The sequence below is a fragment of the Macadamia integrifolia genome, chromosome 2, assembly GCF_013358625.1.
Source record: "Macadamia integrifolia cultivar HAES 741 chromosome 2, SCU_Mint_v3, whole genome shotgun sequence".
NCBI classification, from domain to species: domain Eukaryota; kingdom Viridiplantae; phylum Streptophyta; class Magnoliopsida; order Proteales; family Proteaceae; genus Macadamia; species Macadamia integrifolia.
In genome coordinates this window covers 17,630,901-17,646,849 of record NC_056558.1, presented here as the reverse complement: position 1 = coordinate 17,646,849, position 15,949 = coordinate 17,630,901, and the positions used below count along the sequence as shown (strand labels likewise).

Here is a 15,949-nt window from a genome sequence, read left to right as displayed (position 1 = left end):
CTTACCCGTCTCTTCTTTTTTACTTTTCATTCCTGACTGCCCTTACTACCAACCAAAGCCAATATAACATTATGAGCAAACTTTTCCTTCACCCATAATGTACAGTTCCCCCAAATCCCACCATCATCATTATTACCCATATAAATTAAAGGTATGAAATGTCCTTCACTATTCCTCAACACCCATCAATATACAATTAAAGCCTTCCTTTACCATCCCACCCCCTCCCACCCACCCACCAACCCAAAAAAAAATCCTGACACTAATGTATCATTTTACCTTCAAAACCCAAAAATTAACAAGGAGTGGTTAGAAATTCAAACCTCACCATTTTGATACATCACAATATCACATCTTTTTCACATTGATACATGCATGAAAACATTATTCTAAAGTGAGACAACAAGGTAACTAATATGATATTCTGGATGACAGACATACTAACCATTTTTATTACTAATCTCATTAAAAAAAGATTATAATAATACTCATCCAGAGTGAGAGAGAGAGAGAGAGAGAGAGAGAGAGAGAGTGGAGCTGTAAAAGATAAATAAAGGAAAGGAAGCCATGTTGAGAAAGTTGGGTAAAATGGCAATAGATCAAAGAGAGAGAGAGAGAGAGAGAGAGAGAGAGAGAGAGTGGGGCTGTAGAAGATAAATAAAGTTAGGAAAGGAAGCCATGTTGGGAAAGTTTGGTAAAATGGCAATAGAGCAAAGAGGTCAATTACTTCGTTACCGCCCACCTTACCACCGAAGAAGACGCCCGTTTTCTCCGACACCCATGACCCAACACGAGGAAAGAAAGAAAAAGAAAACCAAAAGAAACTGTTAAGACAAGAGAGAGAAAGAAAGACTCAGGACTCAAGAGTCAAGACAGCTCTCTCTCTTTCCACAATCCTGCTCCGCTTCCTCCATTGGATACACCAATAGCAACTGATTTCCATTTTTTGTCTCTCAAGAATTTCAATTCCGTGGTGGGTTGTGTTCTACGTGATTATTGGTTCCTTTTAATTCGTTATAATCTTTCTGTTTTATTGTTTTTTTATTCGTTTTGGATTTTTAACTGTGGAGAAAATTACGGTTGTTGCCCTAATTCTGCATTGTTGTTCTGATCCGATCTCCGTACTGTTCAAGTTTTATTTTATATTTTTTCTGCCATTTCTGCTAGCCGAGACAAAACTCATTTCATTGTTAATGGAGAAATTGAGCTAATTATTGCAAAGCTTATATTTTTATTGTAGTTTGAAGATCTGGGTTTTTCGGCATTGATGGGTTTTTGTTGTTGCTGATGTTGTAGTGGGTGATTGTTGGGAGTTCCAAGGGGGGGATTGCTGCTGTGAGTGAGCTGGTGGATTTCTTAAGGGATTGGATGCAGAGGAAGAACTGAGGTGTTATGAGAAGGCGGAGGAGGAGCAGGAGCTGTGGTTAATTCCAAGGGGGGGAGTTCTTCGACATTTGCATTATAGTGTGGCCGGGTATTAATTTTCCTGTTTCTTTTTTGTGTGTCATCTCTACATATGGTGGTGAATTTTTTGTTGCTGGCATTTTTTCTTTTTCTGGTTAATATGAAATCTGTACTTTTCTCCCTTTCTATTCTCAAAATTTTGAAGTAGCTTGAACTGGAATTAAGGTTGGTATATAAGCTTTCTGGGTTTTTTCGTTCATTAATTGTTCCGCGTGGATCCGTGTAGCCAACCCCATTGAGTTGGGATAAGGTTATGATTGTTGTTGTAATTGTTCTACTTGGAATTCGGAAATTGATTGGAGAATCTTTTTCTTTTCCTTCTTGTGTCTCTTTATTTATTTTTGGGATTTGAGAGGTATCTGGGTAGCATGTGTAGTTGAATTACTTATTGTTAATGATTCTTAGGTTGCTACAGGAAGAACTGGAGCTAATAATCAGTGCAAATGTCAAAATCTCCTTCCCCTGAACCTCGACATGGAAGATCTACTTCTCAGCCTAGGTCAGTATTGCTCATTTGACTTGATCTCTTTGTCTCTACTAACAAGGATTGACTTGGCAGCAAATTGGGTTTTAGTGACTGAATCATTGAATGCCAGGTCCAACACTGATGCCTTTTTTTCTTCTTTTTTTTAACTGTAACATACCTCGTCGGTTTTGACATCCAACTTTGTTATACTTGATTTATCCAGTAAAACTCACTCTAGGCCGGCTTTTTGAAATCATTAAAAATCAACATGGAACTTGCTTTATAGTTTTCATTTTCAACTGATAATAAATTAACCGTGAGATGATAAATTTGTTGTTCACTTCTCAGAGAATCAAATGGACCAGCAGGAATGGATGATCCAGAGTCTACAATGGCTACAGTTGCTCATTTTATCGAGCAGCTACATGCGAATATGTCATCACAGCATGAGAAGGAGCTTATCACAACACATGTACTCAGTATTGCTAGAGCGAGGAAGGATGTGAGGATGCTTATTGGTTCCCACACTCAGGCAATGCCTTTGTTTATATCCATTCTCAGGAATGGTACTACTGCTGCCAAAGTTAATGTTGCTGCAACTTTGAGCGCTCTCTGCAAGGAAGAAGAACTACGGTTAAAGGTTCTTCTTGGTGGATGCATACCACCATTGCTCTCACTTTTGAAGTCAGAATCAATTGAATCCAGGAAGGCAGCTGCCGAGGCAATCTATGAAGTTTCGTGCGGTGGACTATCAGATGATCATGTGGGTGTGAAAATATTTGTGACTGAAGGTGTAGTTCCCACTCTGTGGGATCAGCTCAATCCAAATGTCAAGCAAGACAAGGTGGTGGAGGGATATGTCACTGGAGCCTTGAGGAATCTTTGTGGAGACAAGAATGGCTACTGGAGGGCCACACTTGATGCAGGAGGGGTAGATATTATCATTGGACTTCTGTCTTCTGATAATGCTACTGCTCAGTCCAATGCTGCATCTCTTTTGGCTCGTTTGATGTCAGCTTTTAGTGATAGCATCCCAAAAGTTATAGAGGCTGGAGCTGTTGAAGCTTTGCTTCGACTAGTTGGTCAGGAAAATGATATATCAGTTCGAGCCAGTGCTGCTGATGCCCTGGAAGCTCTTTCATCCAAATCAACCAACGCTAAGAAAGCTGTGGTGGATGCACGCGGTATACCTGTCCTCATAGGAGCTGTTGTGGCTCCTTCTAAAGAATGCATGCAAGGGGATGGTGGTCAGGATCTACAGGGACGTGCAGTACGTGCTTTGGCGAATATATGTGGTGGAATGTCTTCTCTAATACTTTATCTAGGAGAACTATCTCAGTCCCCCCGTTTGGCTGCTCCAGTTGCTGATATAATTGGCACACTGGCTTACTCACTGATGGTCTTTGAACAAGCATCTGGTGTTGAAGAACCATTTGATGTAACACAGATAGAAAATATTCTGATAATGCTATTAAAACCTCGAGATAATAAACTGGTTCAGGAGCGTGTCCTCGAAGCTATGGCTAGCCTTTATGGCAACACATACCTCTCAAGGTGGCTCAATCATGCAGAAGCAAAAAAAGTGTTCATAGGACTCATAACCATGGCCTCAGTTGAAGTGCAGGAATATCTGATACTCTCATTAACGAGGTTATGCTGTGATGGGGTTGGTACCTGGGAGGCCCTAGGAATGAGAGAGGGTATTCAGTTATTAATATCATTGCTGGGATTGTCCAGTGAACAACATCAAGAGTATGCTGTTGCAATGCTGGCAATCTTGACAGACCAAGTTGATGACAGCAAATGGGCAATCACTGCTGCTGGTGGTATTCCTCCACTGGTGCAGTTATTGGAGATGGGATCTCAAAAAGCAAGGGAAGATGCAGCACATGTGCTGTGGAATTTGTGCTGTCACAGTGAAGACATTCGTGCCTGTGTTGAAAGCGCTGGAGCTGTCCCGGCCTTCCTCTGGCTTCTAAAAAGTGGTGGACCAAAAGGACAAGAAGCTTCTGCTATGGCACTTACAAAGCTTATTCGTTTTGCTGACTCTGCCACCATTAATCAGCTATTGGCTTTGCTCTTGGGAGACTTTCCAAGCTCAAAGGCTCACATTATTAAGGTGTTGGGTCATGTGCTTACCATGGCATCACAGAAAGATCTTGTGCATAAAGGAGCTCCTGCAAATAAGGGCCTCAGATCTCTTGTGCAGGTTCTTGACTCTTCGAATGAGGAAACTCAAGAGTATGCTGCTTCTGTTTTAGCCGACCTATTTAGCACTAGACAAGACATCTGTGATAGTCTTGCAACTGATGAGATTGTTAACCCTTGCATGAAGCTCTTGACCAGCAAAACTCAGGTTGTTGCTACACAGTCAGCTCGGGCATTGGGTGCATTGTCCCGTCCAACCAAGGCTAACTCTACAAAGAAGGTGTCTTATGTTTCAGAAGGGGATGTCAAGCCTCAAATCAAGCTAGCGGAAGGGGATGTCAAACCATTAATTAAGCTAGCAAAGACTTCATCAATTGATGCTGCTGAGACTGCAGTTGCTGCATTGGCTAATCTGCTGTCAGATCCTCAGATAGCTGCAGAAGCTTTGGCAGAAGATGTTGTCTCAGCTTTGACAAGAGTACTAGGAGAAGGCACTTTGGAAGGCAAGAAGAATGCATCACGTGCCCTTCATCAATTATTAAACCATTTTCCAGTCGGGGAAGTACTTAGAGGAAATGCTCAGTGCCGTTTCGCAGTTCTTGCGATTGTTGATTCCTTATCTTCAATGGACATGGAAGGAAGTGATGCCACTGATGCTTTAGATGTAGTTGCACTGTTGGCTAGGACAAAACAGAGTGTGAACTTTACATACCCACCATGGGCTGCTCTTGCTGAGGTTCCATCAAGCTTAGAGCCACTGGTTCGCTGCCTGGCTGAGGGGCTTCCTCCCTCTCAAGATAAGGCGATAGAAATCCTGTCCAGGCTATGTGGTGATCAACCAGTTGTCTTGGGTGACCTTCTGGTCGCCCGTCCTAACTCTATTGTTTCACTAGCTCATAGAATAATGAACTCATCCAGTTTAGAAGTGAAAGTTGGAGGTGCTGCATTACTCATTTGTGCTGTGAAGGAACACAAAATGCAGTCAATTGATGCACTTGATGCATCAGGTTTTCTAAAGGCTCTCATATACACCCTAGTAGATATGATGAAGCGCAACTCTAGCTGTTGCAATCTGGAAATTGAAGTCAGAACCCCTAGAGGCTATAAAGAAAGAAATGCATTCCAAGACGGGGATGATTTTGATATTCCTGATCCAGCCACTGTCTTGGGGGGAACAGTTGCTTTGTGGTTGCTGTCAATTATTTCTTCATTTCACGAGAAGAACAAAATGACTGTCATGGAGGCTGGTGCAGTGGAGGTTCTTGCTGACAAACTTTCAACTTATACCGCCAACCCACAGGTACCTGCATGATCTAGCTCGTCCTCTCTATTATCGACTTTGTGGCTGGAAATGTTGTTTTCAGTGCTTGGTGACCCAACCTAGCTGAGCCAGTCATACTTTTTGACACACCGCCCACCACTTGGAATGGGTGGATCTTCCCTCTGACCCATTTTCCTTACAAACCTTTTGAATTTTCATTATTTGTCCAACCCTGAGAGTTGAATTGCTATTGATACAACTATCAATCCGGTGTATCGTTTAAAATAATACTAAAATTTTAATGGTAAGCTTCATTGAAGGTTCAAACTACTACTACACATAATCTCAGTGGGTATTCTCTCTGTACTGTAAGGATATGATCTCCCTCTTACAGAAGAATTGCTTTATTGATCCAGCAATTGGCTCAGGAGCTAGTCTAGCCCCCCCCCCCCCCTCTCTCTCTCTCTCTCTCTCTGCTGCTGCTGGAATATGAAAACCAGCAAGCTTATCTACTCTTGGATCATCTGATGAACCCGCAGACTTATACCTGTGTTGCAGCCAATTGATCCTTTGTTCCTAATCTAGGATTAGGGTTGAGTGGCTGCATCTGCCTCTTTCCTTTTCTGTGGTGGGTGAAAGAGGTTTGCCCCTTTGCTTCTAATAGGGCAATTTCTAATATGCCAGGCCTGGTTATTTATGGGCATTTCTTCAATCTAAATCTACATGTGCAATCTCATATAACAGTGCTGGCTGCAATTTTCTGCTACTCATTTGCCTAGGAAATTGAATTAGTTGCAGTTTTTTTTTTTTTTAAATCTTTTTTTTCAACTGCTGTTTCAATTTCTGGTGGCCTTTTAAGGGTCTCGTTTCACCCAACAAAATCAAACTCTCTACCTTAAAAAAAGGAGGGAGATTGTTTGCACTTGTTGTATTTTTCTCTATTCCTAGCACCTTTATAGAGTTAGTTAATTTCAGATAAATTAATCCCGGTTTTTATTTGAGTGGAGAAAGAAGTATTGTTTTCCTTCAAATCACATTATTTTGACCTTGACCCAAACTTTAGTCAGATTGAGATGAATCAACCAGACACACAAGCTCAAAAGACAAACTGTTCAATGAGGGTTGTTGATGTGGAGCAGGAACCTAGGGAGAATTTGTGATTGAGTAATCCTTCGAAAAAGGATCAATATAGGCCCCAATTGGGTGTTGATGGGTTGTGGGGTAAGAGAACAATATAATCTCTAGTGCATGGGCAGCAATGAGTTCCTTCTTCTTCTTCTTCTTTTTTTCTCTTTTCTTTTTCTTTTTTGTAGTTTCTGAAATTTCGCACGCTACGGTTGCATGGTTATTTCTTAATTTGATTTTAATCTTTTTTAGTTTTAATTCTAGTTATCATTATTTTTGGTTAGTTCCAGGTTGCTACTTAGAGTCAGATGCCAGTTTTGGGTTGTCTTAGTGGGTAAATCAAGTTTGGACCCTGATGCCCACACTTTCTATCAACATTATCCTCAGGAGTTCAAAACTTATCCAGTTTGTTTGTTTCTGATGCCATCTGAAGGGTTTCTCAATTCCATATCACCTGTCTGTTGAATTGGAGATCTTGCAAATCCCAAGTTTGTTGGGAGAGTTGGCCGAAATACTAGTAGGTATTACTGTGAGTGAATTGGGGCCTTAATGGGAGTTAAACAAACATGGAGCAGTTGAGAAGATTTTATTTGTTTATTTTTGGAGTTACAATTCCTATATTGTGGATGATGAGTTCCCTCTTATGTGTATCATAAGATTGAAGAAACTCTATCTAAACTCAGTAAGAGCCGTTCTTCTCTAATTCCCTTGCTTGTCTGCAATTTCTGTCAATTTATACTTGATTATCATGAAGTAGCTGTTATCAGAACCTGAATTCCTGAAATCAGCTGGTAGAGAAATGCAGCAAGTTGTTTGAGCTTCAACCCTGCAGTCGAAGACTCAACATTAGATTAGAAGAGGGTAAGTGGATAATTGGGAATGTATTCACTCTGTACTGAATGATTCTGATAAGGCTAAGGATGAGTTTTGACTCTAGGCCTTCTTTTCTCTTGTTATAATTCATTACCATGGTGCATGATGCAGGACAATAAGTAACAGCTCAATCTTATCGTAATACTAGTCCTTTTAAAAGCTTTAAAAGCAAAGGAGACAAAAGTCCAGGATGAAAAGATAATCTAAATGATATCCTTTATGGCTCATGATACAGGCATACATCTTGTGAAATTGCAGTAGAATGTCCAGTGCTAGTAGCATAAGGGCTAAAATCGACGCAAATGCTTCTGCTCAAGGGGAGGAAAGTTTGTTGCCAATTTTGTTCAACGAGGTAATCGCAACCCTCTTGCCACTGGATAAAAGTCGGACTCAAACTGAAAAGGTTCCATTACTAGCACCAGCCATTCCTAATATTAAGCTCACTCCTTTATATGGTGCCTCATAAAAAATCTGCATCAAGAAACTATCTTCCACCAATTCACTATCATTTAACTTCCTCTGATCGCAAACCACCTTGTTGTTTCTCTTTTTTTCTTCTTCTGGGAGGGTGGGGGGGATGTGAATGATAAATTATTACCAAGAGGAAAGAAGGAAGGTTTCATTCCATCCAGACGTGGTTGATGGAGGCACAGAAGGTGAGCTCGTCATTTCTTAGTTTTGCATAGTTGTGAAACATCCTGCATAACTTGGTGTCATATTGGGATTACGTAGTACCAGCCTGGTGAGAGGGAATATCAATATCCCCAAAACTTCTCATTCCTCGTCATGGACCAGGGCCATCACATGAAAGGAGTTTCCTGAAGTTGATAGAATGTATGTGGAGGACCAAAGGTCCATTCTATGGGATTGATATGTTACTGTTTTTGTGTTTTCCTTGTGAAGAACTACTCCTTGTACCTAGACATGAGTTCAAACACATTTTGTTGATGAATTATATTCTTTTTCTGTTTTATATTAAATTATTATCAGACAGGCATAAATCTTCTGTTAGAAAAATTAATATGAAAGCTTGAAGCCACCTGCTTGTTTAAAATCATATATATGACAGGCTATATATCACTAATCCATGACTGACAGGACCATGGGAAATACATTCTTGAAATAATTTGTATGCATCTACATTTGCCATTGTCGTTTGGGAATGTTTGCCAATGGCAACTTGTTTCTTAGTGTTGCTACTTTATATTCTACATTTCTGTTTTGATACCTATTCAGAATTGCATCTGTAAGTTCTTGTGCCTGCACTAAAAGCTTATTTTCACCACAGGCAGAATTTGAAGATACAGAGGGCATATGGATTAGTGCGCTGCTTTTGGCCATTTTGTTCCAGGATGCAAATATTGCTCTATCTCCTCCTTCGATGCGGATTATACCTACACTTGTTCTCCTACTCAAGTCTGATGAAGTGATTGACAGATACTTTGCCGCTCAAGCAATGGCTAGTCTTGTTTGCTGCGGCAGTAGGGGAATACATCTCGCTGTTGCAAATTCAGGTGCAGTTTCAGGGTTAATAACTCTGATTGGTTACATAGAATCAGATATGCCCAACCTTGTTGCTCTATCCGAAGAGTTTTTTTTAGTTCGTAACCCTGAACAAGTTGTTTTGGAACGCCTCTTTGAAATTGAAGACATAAGATTTGGCTCTACTGCACGCAAATCTATACCATTGTTGGTTGACCTTTTGAGACCAATGCCAGATAGGCCAAGTGCCCCTCCAACCGCTGTTCACCTGTTGACCTTCCTTGCAGATGGAAATGATGTGAATAAACTGGCTATGGCAGATGCTGGAGCTCTAGATGCTCTAAATAAGTACCTCTCTCTGAGTCCTCAAGACTCAACTGAGGCCACTATATCTGAATTATTGAGAATATTGTATGGCAACACTGATCTACTTCGTCATGAAGCATCATTAAGTTCTTTGAATCAACTCATAGCTGTTCTGCGTTTGGGGTCAAGAAATGCTAGATTCAGTGCTGCTAGGGCTTTGCATCAGCTTTTTGATGCAGAGAACATCAGAGAAACTGAATTGGCCAGGCAAGCCATCCAACCATTGTTAGACATGCTTAGTGCTGGAGCAGAGAGAGAGCAACAGGCTGCTCTTGTTACTCTGATCAAATTAACTTCAGAATATTCTCCGAATGCATCATTATTCAGTGATGTGGAAGGAAACCCACTTGACTGCCTGTACAAGATTTTAACATCTGCGTCATCATTGGAACTAAAGAGAAATGCTGCGCAGCTCTGTTTTGTGCTATTTGGTAACTCAAAGATTCGGGCAATGCCAATAGCCTCTGAATGTATAGAGCCTTTGATATCACTAATGCAGTCAAATACAAGAACAGCAGTGGAATCTGGCATTTGTGCTTTTGAGAGATTGTTGGATGATGAACAACAAGTTGAGCTTGCAGCAGCATTTGATGTTGTTGATCTTCTTGTTGGCTTGATTTCTGTGTCTAACCACCTACATTCTGAGGCAAGCATCAATTCTCTAATAAAGCTGGGGAAGGACCGTACTCACTTGCAACATGACATGATAAAAGCTGGAGTCATTGATAACTGTCTTGAGTTGCTCCCTGACGCACCTAGCTCACTATGCTCCTCAGTTGCTGAGTTGTTCTGCATCTTAACCAACAGCAGTGGGATTGCAAAAAGTTCAGCCGCTGCCAGAATTGTAGAGCCTCTTTTCTTGGTTTTACTCCGCCCAGATATCAGTTTGTGGGGACAGCATTGTGCCTTGCAAACACTAGTGAACATTTTGGAGAAACCACAGAGCCTTTCAACTCTGAGACTTACTCCAAGCCAAGTCATTGAACCTTTGATTTCATTTCTGGAATCGCCTTCTCAAGCCATCCAGCAGCTAGGCACTGAACTGCTGTCTCATCTTCTAGCTCAGGAGCATTTCCAGCAAGACATTACAACACAAAATGCAATCATTCCTCTTGTTCAGCTTGCAGGAATTGGAATATTAAACTTGCAGCAGACAGCAATAAAGGCTCTAGAAAGTATGTCAACTAGCTGGCCGAAGGCTGTTGCTGATGCTGGAGGTATTTTTGAGCTCTCAAAGGTTATTATTCAAGACGACCCTCAACCACCTCATGCATTGTGGGAATCAGCTGCATTGGTCCTCTCAAATGTTTTGCGGTTCAATGCTGAATATTACTTCAAAGTTCCTCTAGTGGTCCTTGTGAGAATGTTACACTCAACATTGGAGAGCACTATTACAGTAGCTCTCAATGCCTTAATTGTTCAAGAAAAGAATGATGCTTCAAGTGCTGAACTAATGGCTGAAGCTGGTGCAATAGATTCGCTGCTGGACCTTCTAAGGTCTCATCAGTGTGAAGAAGCATCTGGAAGACTACTTGAGGCTCTATTTAACAATATAAGGGTGCGAGAAATGAAAATTTCCAAGTATGCCATAGCTCCTTTATCTCAGTATCTATTAGATCCACAGACCAGATCAGAGTCTGGTAGGCTTCTTGCAGCCCTTGCACTCGGTGACCTCTTCCAGCATGAGGGACTCGCTAGAGCTAGTGATTCTGTATCTGCATGTCGTGCACTTGTTAGTTTGCTTGAAGACCAGCCAACTGAAGAGATGAAAATGGTGGCAATATGCGCATTGCAAAACTTAGTTGTGCAAAGTAGGACAAATCGGCGAGCTGTTGCAGAAGCAGGTGGCATAATGGCAATACAGGAACTTCTCCTATCTCCAAATCCAGAAGTTGCTGCGCAGGCATCATTGCTGATCAAATTTTTGTTTTCTAATCACACTCTCCAGGAATATGTATCAAATGAGCTCATTAGGTCCTTGACAGGTAAGCCATTTTTGTACCTGTTCGATTATACCTATCTTCTCACTCATTTCTATACTTTGGCATCATATATTTTCAGATGGTCTTGACCCTCAATCCTATAGGACTAAAACTTTTTTTCATCTTACACCAAATTTCTAAATGTTCTGACTTGGGAACTAATTTAACATTTATATTGTAATGTTATACTTGCTGTAAATACCCTTCTGAAATAGAAATATGAACTTGGTTTTCTTTGTCTGTAATTAATGATTTGTCAGGTTCATCAATTCATGCTTGGTCTTATTATGTTGATTGGATCTTTTTTTTTCCCTTACAAATTACACCTTTTATTTTCAAATAAGTTACAAAAGGATATATTTTCAGTGGTTTCTAATAGTTTATTGACAGCAGTGAATTTTTCTTATTCAAATGTGGGGTTCTTGTGTCTAAATTTTTTAGATCCTTCCTGCCACATTTTTAGATTACTGTGACACTTGACAATCCCTATGGAGGCTTACAGATTGTCTTGGAAACCCAAGTGTTGCATTGGGCATTGCCTCCCAGTATATATATATATATATATATATATTAATTAATAATTGGTTCTTTCTAAGGCCCAATGTTTGTCGGTGCTACAGTTTTTCTTCTTTTTATTGGTAAATTTCATTTTAGTTTTCTTCAAGAATTGATTGTGCAGGTTCAAAGCCTGCTGACCCAAAGTTTGAGATTCTCGCTTAGCCTAGTAAGGCTTCTAGATGCCCATTAATATCCTTTCAAGCCACATATGATACTTTCTCTTGGTGAGGACCTAAGAGAGATAAAAACCCGAGGAATGATCTCCATGCAGACATTTTGTAATGGACATTTTTTTTTTTTTGGTAGAATTTCATAATGGACTTCACCACATATTTTAATGACTTCTCATGTTTTGGAAATATGACTATGATCTATCCTATAGAGAGCCAATAATCTTCTGTAATGTTCACATGCTTTCCAAGATAAACAAAAGCCATCCAAAGCAGGTTGGACCTAGCAATTTGGAAATGCATAAAAGTTCTCAACTTGTGAACAAATATAATTGTTCTCATGTTCTTTCCCCCCCCCCCCCCCCCTCCCCCCTCCCCCTCCCCCCCTCCCCCCTCTTTAACCGACTTTTTTTCCTAGTTTAACCATTGTCTTGGTAACGGAAACTATTGTCTTGCAGCTGCATTGGAGAAAGAGCTGTGGTCCAAGGCCACTATTAATGTGGATGTCCTGAGAACTATATATGTGATATTCAGCAACTTCTCTAAGCTCCACGTTTCTGAGGCAGCTACCCTTATCATCCCACATCTAGTAGGAGCACTGAAAGCTGGAAATGAGGCTGCTCAGGAATCTGTATTAGACACCTTATGCTTGTTAAAACAGTCGTGGTCTACCATGCCCATAGATATTGCCAAAGCTCAAGCTATGATTGCTGCTGAAGCAATTCCAATTCTACAGATGCTGATGAAAACTTGCCCTCCGAGTTTCCATGAAAGAGCAGACAGCCTGTTACATTGCTTGCCTGGTTGTTTGACAGTCACAATTAAGCGTGGAAACAACTTGAAACAGACCATGGGAAACACAAATGCCTTCTGTCGGCTGACGATAGGAAATGGTCCACCACGGCAGACAAAGGTAGAGTGCCAGGGTAGGGATAACATTTAATAGAAGTAACATCAAGATATGTATACTTGCTTCATCCATTACATAAAGTATACCAATTTTCCTTGAATTCCAAAAAATAATCATGAATTATATTTCAAGATTTATTAAAAACAAAATGTTCCTTGATGGTGCCAGATGCCCACAAGAAAAAATCTCCAAATACATCTATCATGTCTTAATCCTTAAAATACGATGGCTTTTTCAGGGATATCAGAGATTCGAAGCATGGTATTAGATGCCACCATCAGCATTTTAAATTGTTCTCACTGAAGTATCATCCATATTTTTCAGGTTGTGAGCCACAGTACTTGTCCAGAATGGAAAGAAGGGTTTACTTGGGCATTTGACGTTCCTCCAAAGGGACAAAAGCTTCACATCCTCTGCAAAAGCAAAAATACATTTGGGAAGGTATTTAGATTCTTTATATTTCCTGATCCTCTTCGACTTTGGTATTCTCTTACTATTTTGGATGGGATGGTGGTGTGCCTTGCAGACAACCCTTGGGAGAGTCACAATCCAAATAGATAAAGTTGTGACTGAGGGTGTTTACAGTGGGTTCTTCAGCCTCAACCATGACAACAAGAAGGATGGATCATCTCGAACACTAGAAATCGAGATCATCTGGTCCAACAGGATATCTGAGAGCATGTGAATGGGTAGTCAGCATATTTCTACTTACACACTAGACACGGAGTCAGAGAATGAATCAACCAAGCTTCTCAAGAAGCTGAGCAGCAGAGGATGTAATTATTGTGATCCATTCCAATGTGTTGCAGGTTGGTTAGTTTCACTTGTAATTATTGTTTCGGTGAGGTCCAGTTTTGTAGCTTAAAAAAAATGTTGCTGGGTGAAATGTAAATTTCAATTTGCCAGTTTAAGTTGCAGAGCTGTAGAGTCTGAGAATTCCCCGCCATGTAGATCAGAAATGGATTTTTCCTCTTCCTATTTATTTTGGGGAGGATTTGGCGCAAGTGGCCAGGGAGAGGGATTGAAATTCAGGACTGCAGGAGTTGATTGTACAGAATCTGTAGATTCTAGTGGATAAAAGCATCTTTCGAAAGACTGGGTCTTGAGATATTGGTTCAACTGAACTGTCTGCACAGCGTGCTCTTTTTCTGCACTGCTGCTTTGGTAGGTGTTTTTTTTTTTTTTGGGTAGATTACAAAACTATAATCCAATGTGGCCAACAAAAGAAGCCATGATGGGGTAAAGATTTTGTTCACGTTTCAGAATTGACGTCGGCACAGGCAGAGCATATGGTAGAGTATGTCGATCCTATTTAGTTGGGATAAGGTTATGGTTATGGTTATGGTTATGGTTATGGTTTTATTCTCCCTATCATCTATTTTTCTTTTTCTTTTTTTCTTTTTCAATGGATTTTCTAATGTCATTGATCTCATTGGTTCTCTTCTCTTTGATTATGTCCATTACGATATCTAACTATTGGTCATGAAGAATAAATGCAAAGAAAAGTAATGGCATGACATACATATATGTGGGAAAATGGTTTTTGTGGGGGTATGACCCCGGTCCCTAGCACTCAGACACATGGGATGAAATGATCCTTTCTCCCCCCACCCCCCAAGAAATGAAAAATGACATTTATTGATGCTTCTTCGTGCACTCCTATTGTTCCTAGTACACGTGTAAGAGATGCACTCCCTCAACACTTCCTTGTATGGAAATATATTTATATATGGGTGATTGATAGGTATGGAATGACAAATATAACTATTTCTTGTTAGGGAAATTTACCCTCGTAACTAAACTCCTCCTTGAAAAAAAAGGGGTATACCTAGCGCACAAGACTCGTTGTAGGATAAGGGAGGAATCATAATGTACACGGCCTTACCCCCACTTTGCATAGAGGTTCTTTCTTGATCTAAACTCAAGACCACTAGGTCACAATGGAGCAACCTTAGTTAGGTCACAATGGAGCAACCTTATCCTTGTACTAAGTCTGCACATCTAGCAAAAACTCCACTTAACTAGCTTAAATTTATTGAGGAAGAGAATTAAAATCTCTCCAATTTAGGGCACTGATACACCAGGCTTATGGTTCTCATGTGCACCCACTGCTGCATCATTCAATTGGAAATGCAAATCCAAGTAGATTCATCTATTAAGATGCAGTGAGGAAAATAGAAAGCAGCTACATAGGAAATAACTGCCATTACTACACAATAACCCCAAGGGAATAGCCGAGTTGGCAATGAACCTTCATCTCAAGAAATGTGTTGTTTTGTGTTCGACTCCTCTTACCTTCTTCGACCACTCACATGGGGTGTTTTAGTGTTCTTCATTGTTTTTGGTAAAAGTTAAATGGTTCTTATTCAAATCCCATTATGATTCAATTCATGCAATTGTGGGATAAGTAAATAGGCCTGCAGGACTAGTCAGGCCAAAGGCTTGAGTCCTTGCACATGGAAGAAAATAGGACCACTTGAGTCAAGACCATATAAAAAATGACATGTATAGGCTCCCACGTTTTTCATGGACAAAACACTGGTGCGAATTTCATTGAAACCAAATGTTAACAGTTCTTGGATTCATTATTCATGACAATTAATGTTCTTTTGTAGCTACCAATTGCTCAGCGTCCAGTTACTTTTCTGCCCAAGCAGTGAAGAACAAAGCAGCAAAGAAGGGAGCCAAACTGACAAGAGACGAGACTACAGGGAGGATTAAAGCAAGATTCCACAAACTGCCATGATCTTTGCTATTAATTTTCAATAAATTCTCTGACACCCCAATAAAAAGGCATTACAAGAGAAGTTATACTGCCAAACTGCAGCCTCAAAGGGATACATATCCTGCCAGAGTCCTGTTGTAAACTTCGGAACAGATTAGGCGCAGCCTGTCATTATAGACATCAAAACCAGAGTGGAACATGATACAAGTCGCCTTGAAAAGTAGCAATAGATCAGTTGGCATATGGTCAATATAATATATGATGATAGCTTAATGACTAATATTTTCAATATGTAGTTAAAAGGCTAATGCATACACTTGATTGATGGTACCAAAAGAAAATTACTGAAACACCACCAAATCTTAAATTACAGACATCAAAATATACAACAGATCGAAAACCTATAAAACAGATCTCTA

At 40.3% G+C, this 15,949-nt stretch overlaps 1 protein-coding gene across 2 annotated transcripts; it reads left to right on the top strand.

Moving 5' to 3' along the window:
* Nucleotides 1-700: 700 nt before the first annotated feature.
* On the top strand, nt 701-13,924 carry LOC122089727 (protein CELLULOSE SYNTHASE INTERACTIVE 3). Of its 2 annotated transcripts, none has more exons than XM_042659431.1 (8): nt 701-973; nt 1,297-1,474; nt 1,880-1,963; nt 2,279-5,378; nt 8,626-11,170; nt 12,354-12,808; nt 13,130-13,246; nt 13,332-13,924. In XM_042659431.1, the coding sequence occupies exons 3-8, from the start codon at nt 1,908-1,910 to the stop codon at nt 13,488-13,490; spliced, it is 6,432 nt and encodes a 2,143-aa protein (XP_042515365.1). In that variant the 5' UTR covers nt 701-973; nt 1,297-1,474; nt 1,880-1,907; the 3' UTR covers nt 13,491-13,924. The 2 variants fall into 2 exon arrangements, with proteins under 2 accessions (XP_042515365.1, XP_042515360.1); XM_042659426.1 differs by having other exon boundaries at nt 1,870-1,963.
* Nucleotides 13,925-15,949: the final 2,025 nt, after the last annotated feature.